We start from the raw sequence: 14,311 nt of genomic DNA on the forward strand, positions 1-14,311 counted from the left end.
CACCCCATGATCCAGAATGAGGGGAGCAAACTTAAGCACTCTCCCTCCTATGCCTCACCTCCTCGAGCCTGCTGCTCTCCGGCTCTTTTAAAACTCTCAGGGATGAGCCCACCTGACCGATGTGCCACAAACATCAACATGAGCATCACTTCAACAGATCTGAAAATGTTTCAAACAGCTGTGGCAAAAAAACTCCCCCTCAAGGAAAACTATGTTATTTAAGAAGCTACATTAAACAAAACAAATCCTAGAACAGCTTAATTCCTCATTTGCTAAAAGGAAAACGCATTGAGATTGAATGAGGAAATTATCTTTACAACCAGAACTTTGCCATAAGCCTTCAGCACCCACCTACATCCTTTTAGTCAGTCAGTTCTTCCCAGTACAGCTATCAGCTTGCATTTTATATCCAGGTCTTGTATTAAAGTGAGAAGTTATGCTTTTTTTTTTTTTTTTTAAAAAAAGCCGGGAATTTAGTTAATGTTTAAGGAGTATTTCAGCATCCTGCAGAATCCAGCTACGGAGAGGGAAGAGGCACCAGCCACTCACCTCCATCGAGGCTCCTGGACGCTCGCTTACTTGCCGTCCGCTCGAACTGCGGAGCGGGGCGGTCGATCAAGGCACTCGCCTGCCTCGTCTGCGCCTGCGTCCGCCCGCTGTAGCGGAACTTGGAGCCCAGCGCCAGGAACCTGCTCTTCGGGATGGCCTCGGTGGAAGTCAGCCTGAAAACCACACACACCGTATAAAAACCATACCTCCAGCTCTAGGAAGTGGCAGGTAAAGAACAATTAAAGTACAAATTAAAGAAGACTCTGCACATGCTTGATTAACAGAAACAACAAGTCCCACGCTACATAAGCTAGAAGACCTCTGACATACGCGCCTTATGAAGCAGAAGCTGCCTAGAAATTTAGTGCAATATAAACACTTAATGTCTCTGCAACCACTTCATTCCAATTTTTGTGGAACCCTGAGGAACACTGAAGGAGCCCTCATTTACAGCAGCTAATCTAAACCATTAGTTATTCGAGGTGATCCTACTGTTTAGAAAACCCACCTGAAAAACGTGTGATGCTCAACACATACTTTCCAAAGCTTCTTCGCTGCCCGGTAACTTGGTAGCTTGAACCCAATTGTACTTTCATACTGTTCTTGCTGTGGAAAATATAAGTCTTTTAGGTACAGGAAGAAACAAACGTGGCAGGAGCCCAGTCCCCAGCCCATCGACCTGTTCTGCTGCGGCACAAACTGCTGGTCCAGCCCAAGAGCAGCTGAACTCACTCCACATTGTGCAGGAGGAGTTCGGGTCCGAGATAAGACAGGGCTTGGCCACAAGCTTGGGCATCTCTCAGGGTGCACCGGGATTGGCAGAGGAGCGTGCCGTGGGTTTTGCAGCTATTCAAATTCATTTATCCCCCTGCCACGCTGCCCAGCTGTGGGATGTGGTTTTCAACCTACTCAACTTGAAAATAGCAAGGCTGGATCACGGCAGCTGAAGCAGGAGGAAGAAGGAGAGGAGGAAAGAGGCAGGCTCCCACTGTAGCCTCTCTCCCCAGTGTTTCCAGCAGCCAGGCTGCTCTGGAGATCTCCCAGTTCACGAGAGGCAGCATCAGGGCAGTTGCCTGCTGCAGTCTAAGTGAAAAGGTATGCCTCTGTATTTTTCTTTTTTAAATATAAAGCGAGACAAAGAGCTTTTGTCTTGCCCCGTTTCCAGAAAAAGGAGTTAGTCCCCTCCCAGTTTCAGCCGTGAATTTCCCACCGCCTTCCCCTGGATGCTGGGAATACCACGCGGTGCCAGGAGATGGTGCTGGATGACACGATGTTTGAATTGTCACCCGCTGTTTTATCCCTTCAGCAAGGCCAGCGGGCTCTATCCGAACTTAATACCAAGCCAAGATCAGAAACTTCACAGTATAAAACGCTCATTCACAGAAAAGCTTGCTCCCTCCCTCCCCGTTTCAGTGGAGCACAGGTGTCAGGGATAATCAGAGGGAGATTAAAGAAGAGGTGAGCACAAAGACCTCAGAACGTACCTCCCCCGGCCGAATCTTGATAAAGAAGCTGCTGCGTTTGTAGGAAATCTTCAGGACTTTGGGCCACGGGAAGCGGTTGATTCTCAGTTTATCTTTGTAAACAAGAAGGCCACTGGAACAGACTCCCAGAGTGATATCCACTCCTTCCAAGTCCTGGGAAAGCAGATGAGGATTTAAGCAGTATCAGGGTTACAAGTTTCAAGTCAATGTCCACCCTCCAAACTACCCCTCTGGTCTTTCCCCAAGGCTCTCCTGAATTCATCTCCCCGACTTCAGCTTCCAGCTCCCTACGCAGCCGGTGCCAGGCTTGCTTTTCCTTCTAAGCTCCTCAGAGTAAGGATCTGTCTGCATCAGTACCTTTCTAAAGCTTCCTGTAATATATAAGTAATAAGCAATCAGGAAGAATCATTTTCTCTTGCAAGAATGCTTGAGATGCTTCTGTTGTGTGTCTGCCTTTCTGTACCAGTAGCCAACTCACTTCCTCTATCTTTCAAAAGGAGCCTCCTGAAATAGGTAAACTTGCTCCTGCAAGAGAAGGATAATCAAATTCCAAAATCCACAGGCAGGTGCACCCACACTGATTCTCACCTTGGCTTGGTGAAGGTCGACTCCATACATAGACAGCTTTTTTGCATTCTCAAGAAATTCCAGGTCTGCTTGGGCTGGAGTCATGGATCTGGGGAAAAAGAGAAAGGGCTGGTATTCCTGTAACTGTTGCTTTTAGGAGGGAACAGATCGGACTTCACAAAATCATCTACTCATTAGATTTTCTTTGGCTTTCAGTACAAACAAATTTGTGCCCAGATGAAGAATCATTAAATTGCTCTGAATGCACAAATTTGTGCTTTGAGACATCCTCATAAAAGAGACGCACCTTATTTCTGCGGAGCTCTACAGACACCAGAGTGGCCAGGAAGCACGGTACAGGGTACAAAACCCGATTCAGTGGAAGAAACACCAACTCAGCTGAAGGCAGAGGGTGACAGGTAATGCCCTCCCAGACCTCCTGCCTCCAGACCCCCCAAACCCAGCTATTGTTCTCCAAACCAAACGCAAGGACAGCTGAGACCGCTCAGCGGCGATTCCTACTGGGACGGAGCAGATGAATGAGACATTTTCTGGGAACAGATGGTACCCTGTCCGCAGGAGGGGCAACACAACGCAACTCTGCTTAACAGAAACATCCTGATAATGGAGGCTATTATCAACATTATCGAAGTGCCCTTGTTAATAAGTTTCTGGTGTACGAGGTGCATCTAACAGCTCTGCTGGGAGAGTATTCGGCTCATTTTGTTCCCTGCTTTGATGTCTTCCTTACAGAGCCCTGGCAGACATCTCGTGTGCAATGTAAATAGAGGTTTTAGTGGTGGGAGACAGGGCAGACAAAGAAGAATGGAAGGACAATCCTCTAGGAAAGACCCAGCAGTCGCCATCTCCAACACGTGCCTTGCGCTTTGCAACTAAAGCAGCCAGAGACGGAGCACGGTTTAGCAGAGTTTTCCCCTGAAAACCCTCTGACAGGTTAATGTTCACAGAACATGGACCAGAAATTAAACAGGTGCACGTTACTTCCTCCCTCCTGCACGCACAAGCAGATTAAATATAACTATGTCCTATACCTTGAAGTATCCTTCTAATGAAGCCATGAATAATTCAGCAGCGCGATCTGCCGCTTCCAGCACAGCCAACGGCCTTTGACTTCAAGTCATGAAACTTGTCAGCGGCCCCGTACTTATTTCCCCTCATTTCCTCTGCTCTCAGTGCAAATGGAGGAGAATCAATTTAAAGTATTGATCTGGGGGGTTGAGCGAGGTGTTAATTGTAGCTTCGGTCACAGCCGGGGCACACGTCCACCCCTCCCTACCGCACTCAGGTTATGAGTTTCCATCTGCCCGCGAGAAGGTCTCGTCTTTGCGCCATTCTCGTTATTAGAGCATCACCCAGCAGCTTTTCACAGGTCAAGGGGCTGCTGGCTGAAGGCCTTGGTATCACCGAGTGGTTTTATGGGCTTTTTTTGCTCCCTTAAAAGCCAAATGCATCTCTGGGAGGGTGCAGAAGGTACCAGCTGGCCGTTCTCCACACCAACCCTCTGCGCTGGCGAGCACACAGCTCCACACAGCTTCTGCAACCCAAGCACTCAGGAGCATCCACGAAAATAAGCTCAAAATCAGATGAGGAAGACGTTAAGTTGCTGTGACTCTTGAATCTGGCACCAGAGGGACTTCCCCAGGAGTTCTTCAACCCTGTCTGAGCAAGATACATCAGCCCAGGTCATGGCTGTGCTGGGAAACACGAGGAGGACAGCCTAACTGAAGGTTTACACCTCCTGTGTTATCCAGAATACTTCCACATTATAAAGTGTTACTCATTTTGGCAGCAAAAAACTCCAAACACACTGTAGGCTACAGCATATACACAGAGCTGGGATTACTCCAACCAGATTGCAATCCAAAAATCACATAAATCCCAAGGCAAATATAAAAAAAAAACCAAAGGCAAGGTTAAAACAAGCAAACTTTGTATAGTTGTCATTTTCGCATGAAATAAAACTTACTTTCATGGACATACTGTTGAAAAAGAGCACTTGTTAGAAAACAATTGCCAGACTTTGCATCTGCTTTCTAAAAGCATGGTTTCTTCATGCAGGAAAAAAGAATTCCAGCTTCTAGACAGATTTTGTTATAACTTTGAAACATTACATCTTTCTTAAATAGTTGATTTTCTCAGTTGCTGAAAACTCACACCTTAATGTTAGAGCTTCTGCTGCCAACCTAAAAATTGATGCAGCAGGAAACCAAAAGCATACAACAGAGGTGGGGAAAACACCAGAAAGCCCCATTATTTGGTGCTGCTCCAGCCACTGCACCTTACCTGTATGTTTTATGAAGCTCCACAACCTTCTCTTCCAGCTCTTTTGTCTGGTTTGGGGCCAATTTGAATTCACTGATGTAATCAGGGCTGTGCAGATCGGGGTCGTAGTCTCCCAACTCGGACTGGACCGTGTACGAACCCAGCAGAGCCAAGGTCGCAAAGGAACAGGGCAGCCGCCCCGTAATGATGTCTTGTCTAAGCTGAAGACACAAGTAATACCTGGGGGGTGGCAAAAAGCAAAATACTATTTACAGAGAATATAAAGAAACTTAAGAAACTTGAGGATCAGACCGAGTCGCTTTTTTTATGCCTCTGATGAATGCAGCATGATGCTTGTTTCGAATTTCTACCTGTATTTTTATTTATGGGGTAATATTCCCACAGTAAACAGTGTGGAGGACTGGAGGACTTAAGGTCACCTCCGCTTTGCAAAGGGAGTAGAAGATACTTATGATCAGAAAATCTTGGTTTTCAATTAAAACGAGCTTTTCTATACCAACACACGCATGTCAGGATGATAAATGACACTGCTTTGCACATGTGGACAATGGCAAAGAGCAGGAGCATCCCACACTTCCATTAAAAACAAACAAAAAAATCCCTCCGAACCGTTAAGACATCTGATCTCCTTGCTCAAGGATGGAATAAAACTCGAATATTAAATATTTCTGTTCAATCTTCCAGCTTTAGTTTCCTGAAAGTGCTCACGGCTTTGCTGAGGGAGCTCCCTCCGTTCCCAGCTCATTCACCTGGTTATGTCCTCTGTCAGCTGCGCGGGATCTGGTGGATAAAACTTGACATTGAAGGTAAAATCCCAGGGGCCTCCTGCAATTAAAAAGAGTTTGAGAAAAATAAACACACCAGAACAGCCTCGTGATAGTCGGTCGTTACAAAAACCTGGGAATAACACACAGCCAGGGGATCATAATCCTGGTTCTGATACTGTTCACTCACACTGAGCTGCTGCTTAAGCAGAGGGTGTAAAACACAATTTCCTTTACAAAAGCTAAGATACAAGCACAAGCAGACAAAGCAGGGCAGGCAAATATGTGTGAATAAACCACAACCTGCGGAAAAAAATTAAATTAATTGCTAAGAGGCTCAGTTACATATTTTTTCATTGATTGAAAAGAAAGATTCATGAAGAGAGGTCAGGCGTGTGCTGTAAGATAATGAATTAGTATTGTATTATCACTCGACCCAATTTTCAAATTTCTGGTGGAGCAGATGTGCTAATTCACTCCGCAGCCTAATGCACCGCGGTCGGGCAGCCAGACCACAGCTCAAACCCAGCACAATACAAGCATCAATCTCTGGCTGAAACCAGCAAGCACTGAGATAGGAAGAGCTTTAGAGGTCCAGACCTAAATGTTTTAATACCACTCATTGCAAACCTCGTACAGCGCCGTTTCAGGCATTAACTGAAGCAAGAATCCACATAATCACACCTAGAATTGGCATTATTTGTGGTATGGACAATTCAGCTGACACAGCTGAAGGGGTTACTCCCTTTTTTTCTTGAAAATAATCATATTTGCCTGCAGAAAACACTCCTGGCCAACCCACTGAGCAGTCAAAGTAATTTTCATAGTTACAACTGCCCCCAGTCTGTGCCCTTTAACACTACAGTTTAAAATAATATTTATTTCAGAAAGAGAAGATACTGAAGTGCTTAATTTGTTCAGAGATTTATCACAATCTCGAACAGGGAGGAGGGGGGACGTAGCGTTCGTGGATTTACTCCTTACGCAACGCCATAGCTGGGATTAAACACACAGCACGTTGTTTTCACCACACACAGTTCAAAACAAGTTATTCCAAGAAGACATTCTAGGTAGCAGAGGTTGCCTAAACCAACACACACTGGTGTACGCTGACTCACATCAACATCAAACATGTATTTAAGTAAACTCAAGTAATTTGCCATTTAACCCATCTCAGGGGATCACATCCCACAGCAGGTTGCTCGTTACACTTACGAGCTGAATTCTACCTGCACGGCACGGCCGGAGCAGCTCATGCCCTTTACACACATCCCGCTATCGATTCCAAGAGAAGTTGGTAAGAGCAGGAGCTTTTCCTACTCCACAGCTCTGCAGCATTTCCCCCCTAAGCTGTACTTCATGACATGCTTTGTTCTGTGCCCCCCACCAAAAGCATATTTAAAACAGTATTTTACTCCTGAAGCAATCAGATTTGCTCTAGAGACAAAACAAAAGCCTCTAAAATGTATTTAACTCTGACACTGCCCTCATCTTGAACAAATTCAGTGCCAGGAGACTTAAAATCCAACTTTGGAGAGCATCTGGTGTTTGCCCTGATACTGCTCGAGCCGTTTATCATTCCAGTACCCCTTTCTGGACCCCAAAACAGCCTCAGAGTCCCTAAAACCTTGCTACAGCATACAATTTTGCTCAGGTTCTGCCACGCTACTTTGAGATTTAAATGGTTCCCCCACTGATGCCTATTTCCCATCCTCCAACGGGGAGCAAATCTCCCATTTCACAGTAGTAAGGACAGTGTAGGTTTGCATAGGGCAAACACACCCCAAGCTATGTTTTCCCAAGGAAATGACTTTTTTTTCCTAAATTTAGAGCATCCCTAAGTACTTAAGAAGAAGAAAAAGGATGCACAGACTGCTTGAACTTGTGCTGATCCCTGCCAGACACCCTTGCATGAACTCTCACCCATTCTTGGGCCCCCCGGATCACCTCCCAAAGCCACACTTATTTAGGGAAGGAGGGAGAAACCACACAACCCCACTTGATAAATTCGATCTACTCACCGTGAACTTGTTTTTTGATTTCTTTGGCAGGATCCAGCCACGTCTGTAAGAGGATAAAAACATTCACAGTTTAACAGACGTTCCAGAAACACCACGGAAAACTGCAAATCGCTAAAAATACGGCAAGAAGACAACATTCGACATGAGCGCAGCCATGGAAACGGGAGTGACGGCGCATTTTTCATAACTTTTACTCCAGTCTGCAGTCTCGGTGGGTGCATTTCCAAGCCTTCCACCTACCAGGTACTTGTGGGAGAGACACGAGGAACAGGAGAAATAAAAAAGCAGCATATTAGGGCTGCAAGCACAGAGCAGCAGGTACGATTGCAGCCACAACCAGCTATGAGAGGCACTTTATTTTTTCTCCAACACCTTTAAAAATAGGCAAATAGGATGTTTGCATCGATTTTGGGCACCCTGTCTCCATACTTACCCTACTCGGAACAAAGACTGCCAAGACTTTATTATTAGCTAAGGATTTTAACGACTTAATCACTGAAATACGAGTGAAAACATCCAGTCGCTGGGGAAGGCTGGAATCTTTTACAGGAGCGTGACATAAACTTGGTCTCTTTTAAGTAGGACTCAAGTTTCTAGTAATTATCTCAGCTACAAATTTAGAAATATACCCTTTTTTCCCCCCTCCTCTATAATTTGGGGTTTTGTGGGATGGCAGAGCAACATAAGCCTCAAAAACCAACTCTTGCTTTTGCCAGCATGGTCTGAGCAACTCCTGGCACACCAAATCTGAGCCTTTCCCGGGGTCTGCCCTGCTGAAGGCGACGATGTGGTGCTAACAGCCCTCCTGGAGAGGCTACATTAAACCACCTTCTTCATTTTCACGAGCCCTGAGCAGGATTTGGACATCCAGGTCTCCCGAGGTAAAGGCATTAATTCGTTGAATCCCCCAAGCTAATCTGTCTTGACCAGAAGGACACGTAACTCCATGGCAGGGAGACAGCGATACTTATATTTAATCTTATCTTTTTATATGCTTGTCCCTCTAACCTACAAAACTGGGGCTACAAAACCCATCTGAAAGGCAGACATGCCACTTGCTGTCTTTTTAGAGCCAGCTCTACGTCCACACCGGTGCCACGACTGCTCGCCACCGCAGTGGCCACGGGTGGGTTTCGGGCAGCTGAGCCCGGGGTGCAGTCACGCATCCTCGGCACTCACTCTGCCTCATCCAGCAGACAATGATGGGAACAGCAATTAACGGCACTTTTATCCACTCTGTGTCGTGAAACAGTGGGAAACAACCCTCCCTTTCGGAGCAGCGTGAGCATCAAGCTCCTTCGGTGCTGACCAGCTGCTCTACCCACTGTCACCATCTCCTATTCCCACTGTCATCCTCTGCTATTCCCATGTGGGAAAATGCCCATCCCAAGGAAGGTTTATTCCCTAAATATCAAGGTGGAAAATAACCCTTCCCTGTCCAGGAATACACACGTGCATCTCCGCCTGCTCCGCACAGAAGCTCATCTGTTGGTTTCCTATCAAGATCATTTCTACCTGTGCATCAGTAACTAAGTGTCGGGTCTTCTTTGAAGTTACAGCAGGAGAGAGATGGAGCTTCAGACTTCAAAGTTCAATGAAACATTACCAGAAAGATTCCCCAAAAAAAACCCCAAAAATTGTGTTTTCCCCCGTCAGAGCAAACCAAGACTCCACCGAGCAGCCTACTCTGCACTAGAGGTAAGCTGACAGGCAGCAGCTTCACCTTCCTCAGCTCCCAGCTCTGGGACACAAATCTGACAAAACTGTTTTCAGTCCCTGAGGTTAAAAACCTTCACAGCCCCTTAGTCCTGTCGGCTCGGGGGAAGGAGGAGCATCCTTCTGCTTTCGGAAGAATCGACGCCAGCACGTCTGAACGCGAGAAAAGCGAGTCCTGGGGTCTGGGAGATGCAGCAGTGATGTACCCACAGCACCAGGGTGAGAAGTTGAGGTGCTCCAGCTAAACACTTTTTGCTCCTACTTGGATCTACAAGCACACCTACCCCTCCCTTTGCAAACACAGCAAACTCCTAGAGTAAAAAACTCAGGTTATACGCACGGAAGCAAATTTCACATACAAGTAAATAGCAAGACACCAGTGACAGAAAAGCAAAGCCAAGACAGAGCTCTGCCTGCCTCGAATCGCCATGGGATGGTGTTTTTGCCTGTGTATTAAAAATTCACACTTGCAATTATTAACTATTTAATGACAAATGTCTGTCAGCCACAGTAACCCGACCCACAGGCGACTGCTGTAGGTGAAACATGGGAATAGTCAGAACGTGGAACAACGTCACCGGTCTGAAGGACATAGAAGTGGGCTCTCGATTCCAGTTCAGCATACTTTTGGCTAACGTCATGAAGCAGAGCTTGAGTAATTGCTTGAGTTAAAGCGTAACCAAGGGTTTAAGAGGTAAGACAAAACTTGAGTCTAATCAAACAAAGACCTTAAACTAAAACTTTATGAGTAAGAGTTTTGGTGTGAAGAGTCACGTGTTCTTTCACAGGGTAAAGCCTCGACTCGAAACTGCTCTGGATGGCTCTGACTAATTTTACCAAAAAATGACGCCGGTGCCAGGGCAGTCAGCTTTTACACCTGCTCAGTCTGGTGAACACAGGCTCCAGGACTGGCAAGTCCCCCTTGCAGTGTGTAAACATTCAGGCTCATCTTCTACAGTCTAAGAGTAGTTAACTTCTTCTTAAAATTGCAATTAAAAAAACCTGCTGCTTTTCTAGAGTGAGAAAAGCCTTATCTTCTCCTAACTCCTTGAGTTATAGCTTTACAAATTCATAGCATCGTTTTGTAGTAACGTAACGAATATTCTCCAGGTGAAGATCCACGTTCACGTAGCTTTTTTACTAAAATCTACACTCCTGTACTCATTTATTCACAATTTTTGCCTCTGTGATGATCCTCTTAAGAATTTTTTGGAGAAGGACACCAAAAGGAGTTTTAAGAAGAGCTTATACACCACCTCCTCCCCAGGGAAGATGATCCTTCAAAAGAGCTGCATCTGCCCAGGCGCAGGGCACCACGCAACAGCAGCTGCTTACCCTGGAGGTTGGTGTGTCCCATATGGCCAAACCAAAGTAGTCTTCTTCCAGGAGATTGAGGTGGTCGCAGACTTTTTTAAGTAGATCCTGCCCCTTGGCATGTTTCTGCAAATAGACAAAAAGAAATTCTGTAGGATGGGCTGGTTTTTGCCTGCCCTCGTTCACGGGAGAGGGGAGAAAGGGAACGTAAACAAACTACACTGTACACTGCCAAAAAGGTCCTGAGTAGCTCAAAATCAGATGTCCTGGCCACTTCTGAGCAACATTAGGCATAAAAATTCAAACCAGAGAGGCAATGGGAACTGCGGCAACTCCCTCTGCTACCACCAGCTTTGTGATTGAAGCCCCCCCCAGGGTGAGCTTCTCAACACAACTTGATAAACATCGAGGATTTGTTTGGTTTTTCCCTCCCAAAGCACATCTACGGCACTGGTATCTCCCAGGTCCAGGCTGCCAGATAATCAGGCATTGATCAAAAGACGATTGACACGGGGTATGACACTGCTGCTACAACTCACTGCTATAGTCCTCATTTTGGAGACAACCTGGCTTAGCAGGGTCACAAAAGACCATCACTTCCACAGCCTTTTATCAACCTGATCTGCTGACGAAACCCAGTTTTGCCTTTTGCACTGAAAGCTGCTTAGCACACAACTTCTTGCCTCCAGAAACACACTTTGAGCATTCCTATCTCCTTTTTTTTTTTCCCCCCAAATCCTGCAGATGTGAACTGGCCCCAGGAACAAATACCCTTTTAGTCCAAAAGCATGAAGGAAAAACATCCCCGAGGCACAAAACTATGGTAACCAGAAGGAGCTAATTCTCTTGGAGGCTCTGCTAAAAAGAAAGTGCGGTCCCAGTAACGCAAAATAAGCTTTACTAATGCATCGCTGGTGCCCGCATCTCTGCTTTTAGTCTTATTTGCATGGCAACTGATCCAAGGCCACAGCCTGGTTTTATTCCTGTCCTTCAGCTGTAAGGTCCTTAGTGCACACGTATGACTCCATAGGTAACACAGGGCATGCATAGCCTGGATATTTCTCAAGGAATTGGCACTTAAAGATATATAGGGATCAAAAACCTTCCACAGCTGTCAATTGGAAAGGATGCCTGAAAGCACTTATTCTTCTCAGATAAAGGCATTTGTGCTGATCTTTGCTTACTTCTTTGCAATTCCTTCCCAATTAAGTCTTAATAAATTCTCAAAATGCCAGAGGAGGACTACATCGGGGTTACACCCAAGGGTACTTGTCAAGTCAAGAGGGTCCCACCGACACAGCGGCCCCTCCTAATCCTCTCCGCAGTGCCCACTGCGACCCTCTGGACCTACAGAAAGAGCCTTCTAACGTCCTGCTCAAGTCAGGACCAACCACCACCACCACCACCTCTCCCACCACCCGTGCCCGTGCAGCCTGCCGGCGTTGGAACACATCGCCCAGCAAACTCAGGCACGAAGCCACGGCAAGCTGTCACCAGCATTTCTGATCTAGGTGGTCCTGCTCCGGCAGGGGGATTGGACTAGATGATCCTTTGAGGTCCCTTCCGATCCCTGACACTCTGTGATTCTGTGAACAGTCTCCTTTTGGGGGCCGCACACAAAATCCCCCGGCGAAGGGGAAGGCGAGGGGGGCGGCGATGCTCCGAGCTGATCCCGTGCCACAGCAGCAGCGATGCCATTACACAAACAGCCAGCACTGACCTACTTGCCCAGGATCACCCGAGGTAACAGCTTTCCCAAGGAGCCCTGTGCCCAGATACCCTCTCCTGGCCCATTTAGCCAGCGGGACTGGGGAAAAAACAAGCTGATGGAAGTATGCTCGAATGGTAAGTACCGGATTATTAATATTCTGGACAAGTACTTCAATACTGAAATGGGGATTTCTGCTAGCTTTTTATTGCCCTGACAGCAAGACAGCCCTTTGAGGGAATGCACAAAATAAAGGAGAAGAAAAGCTCTCAGATGAAGGGGTTTGCAGGGCTGTAAGTCAACATAATAATTGTAAATTGTTTACTGCAAATATATTCAACTGTAGGCTAAACACAGCATGTTTTTCTTTACATCCAAGCTCCAGGAGTTATGTTAGCCAACAGCCTGATAGGGGAAGGTATCTTGGGTGAATAGAAAAGCACAAATCAACCTGACAACCCGTTTTATTCAAAGGAAAGGGGGAGAAAATATTTAGACAACCCCAACCTCACACAAAAACCTAAACTCTAGTCTGGGATAAAAAAAGAGAGAAGATGAACAACAAGTAAGGCAACTTCTTTTTTTCTTAAAAAAAACCAAACAAACACTTTCCCCCATCTTTATGAAACAAGGCACCCTGGAAATTGTAGAACAATTAAAAAAAAAAAAAAAGATTCCTAAGCACTCAGAGATTTTTACAACACACTAAATAAGGTGTTATATCTCACAGCAAGTTTGTTCTGCAGTAAAGCCTGTCATGCAATTCACTGGCAGCAAACTAAACCCCTATTAAACAGTGTTTGTGGTGATCTTTCACGAGGAGGAGGGAGAGGGAAAAGAGGAGAAGCAGAAAGAAACCCCCAAGGTACTTACGTCCACGGCGCACTCAAAAATGGTGTCATCCAGCAAGACGACTTTGCAGTACATGTTTCTGTGTCTTTTTACTGCTCTCTGGGAAGCTTTCAAATCCTTCTCTGCTTTGGCCTCCGGAGTCTCTTGTTTTGGCTCTGGCTTGGCACACTCTTCCTTTGCTTCCCCTCCTTCCTTGTCCCCCAGGTCCCTGCTCTCCGGCTCCTGCTCGTCCCTCCTCTCCTCCTGCGCAGGCTGAAACCCCCACATCACCCAAGTTGCAATTTAGACATATCAAGAAAAAAAAAACATCTCATGAAATAAGCATTGCACAGGTGCACTGTAGGGCTGGGATCTCACCCCAAAATTAAGGATCTGAGTTCAATACATAAGCTGGGACCTGGAGGAGCAGCCTGGGTGAGCAAGGTTATGATGTTAATTTTTAAAGCTCTTCAAGTCATTCTCAGGTCTTCATGTAATAAAGGATGTAATAAAAAAGGAAAAAAGGTTGATTAGAGAAATCAGGGCAGATTACATCATGCAAATCTTCACAGTCTTAACGACAGCACCTTTTGGACTGGGAAGCTTTTCCCCTCCTAGGCCAGACACCCAGCGCACCCACTGCACGGGCCCCCACGCTGCCGCCCTGGGCAGTGGGCTTTGCTCCAGTGCCATCAGTATGGCAGCAGTGGTACGAAAAGTGGGGGGTCAGTGCTGAGATTTCTCAGCCGTCTGAGCTGACCGAGCAGCTCTCTGCCACCAAAAAGGGCAGGCAGCCTTCACACCCCTCTCCCTTTGCCTACTGAAGCACTTCCCAATCCAGTTTAATTCACTGAAATAGCAGAAAGAGCTGCAGTCTGGAGACAGGAGGAGGAAAGAAGCTGTTGGGTTTTTTTTTTCCCCACTGCCATTTCAGCAGGTTAAACGAGTTCACGGCAGGCTCTGACAAGTGCTGGAAGTGGCTCCACGCAGCCGGAGCACGCAGCCGCGGCAGAGGGAGAGCAAAACCCTGTCTTTTCAGCCCATCGCTTCTCA

At 46.4% G+C, this 14,311-nt stretch overlaps 1 protein-coding gene across 9 annotated transcripts in view; it reads right to left on the reverse strand.

Moving 5' to 3' along the window:
• EPB41 (erythrocyte membrane protein band 4.1) overlaps nucleotides 1-14,311 on the reverse strand; it is a 96,731-nt gene that overhangs the window by 34,319 nt on the left and 48,101 nt on the right. For all 9 annotated transcript variants that reach the window (XM_086626193.1, XM_086626201.1, XM_086626199.1 and 6 more), the window contains exons 3-11: nucleotides 13,301-13,531; nucleotides 10,741-10,845; nucleotides 7,690-7,732; nucleotides 5,654-5,729; nucleotides 4,905-5,123; nucleotides 2,622-2,709; nucleotides 2,034-2,186; nucleotides 1,058-1,155; nucleotides 550-722 (exon numbers count right to left, since the gene is read on the reverse strand). In XM_086626193.1, the coding sequence (XP_086482319.1) occupies nucleotides 550-722; nucleotides 1,058-1,155; nucleotides 2,034-2,186; nucleotides 2,622-2,709; nucleotides 4,905-5,123; nucleotides 5,654-5,729; nucleotides 7,690-7,732; nucleotides 10,741-10,845; nucleotides 13,301-13,531 (1,186 nt within the window). The remainder of the gene's footprint in view (nucleotides 1-549; nucleotides 723-1,057; nucleotides 1,156-2,033; nucleotides 2,187-2,621; nucleotides 2,710-4,904; nucleotides 5,124-5,653; nucleotides 5,730-7,689; nucleotides 7,733-10,740; nucleotides 10,846-13,300; nucleotides 13,532-14,311) is intronic.

This window comes from Tauraco erythrolophus, chromosome 24, assembly GCF_009769465.1.
Source record: "Tauraco erythrolophus isolate bTauEry1 chromosome 24, bTauEry1.pri, whole genome shotgun sequence".
In the NCBI taxonomy this organism is placed as follows: domain Eukaryota; kingdom Metazoa; phylum Chordata; class Aves; order Musophagiformes; family Musophagidae; genus Tauraco; species Tauraco erythrolophus.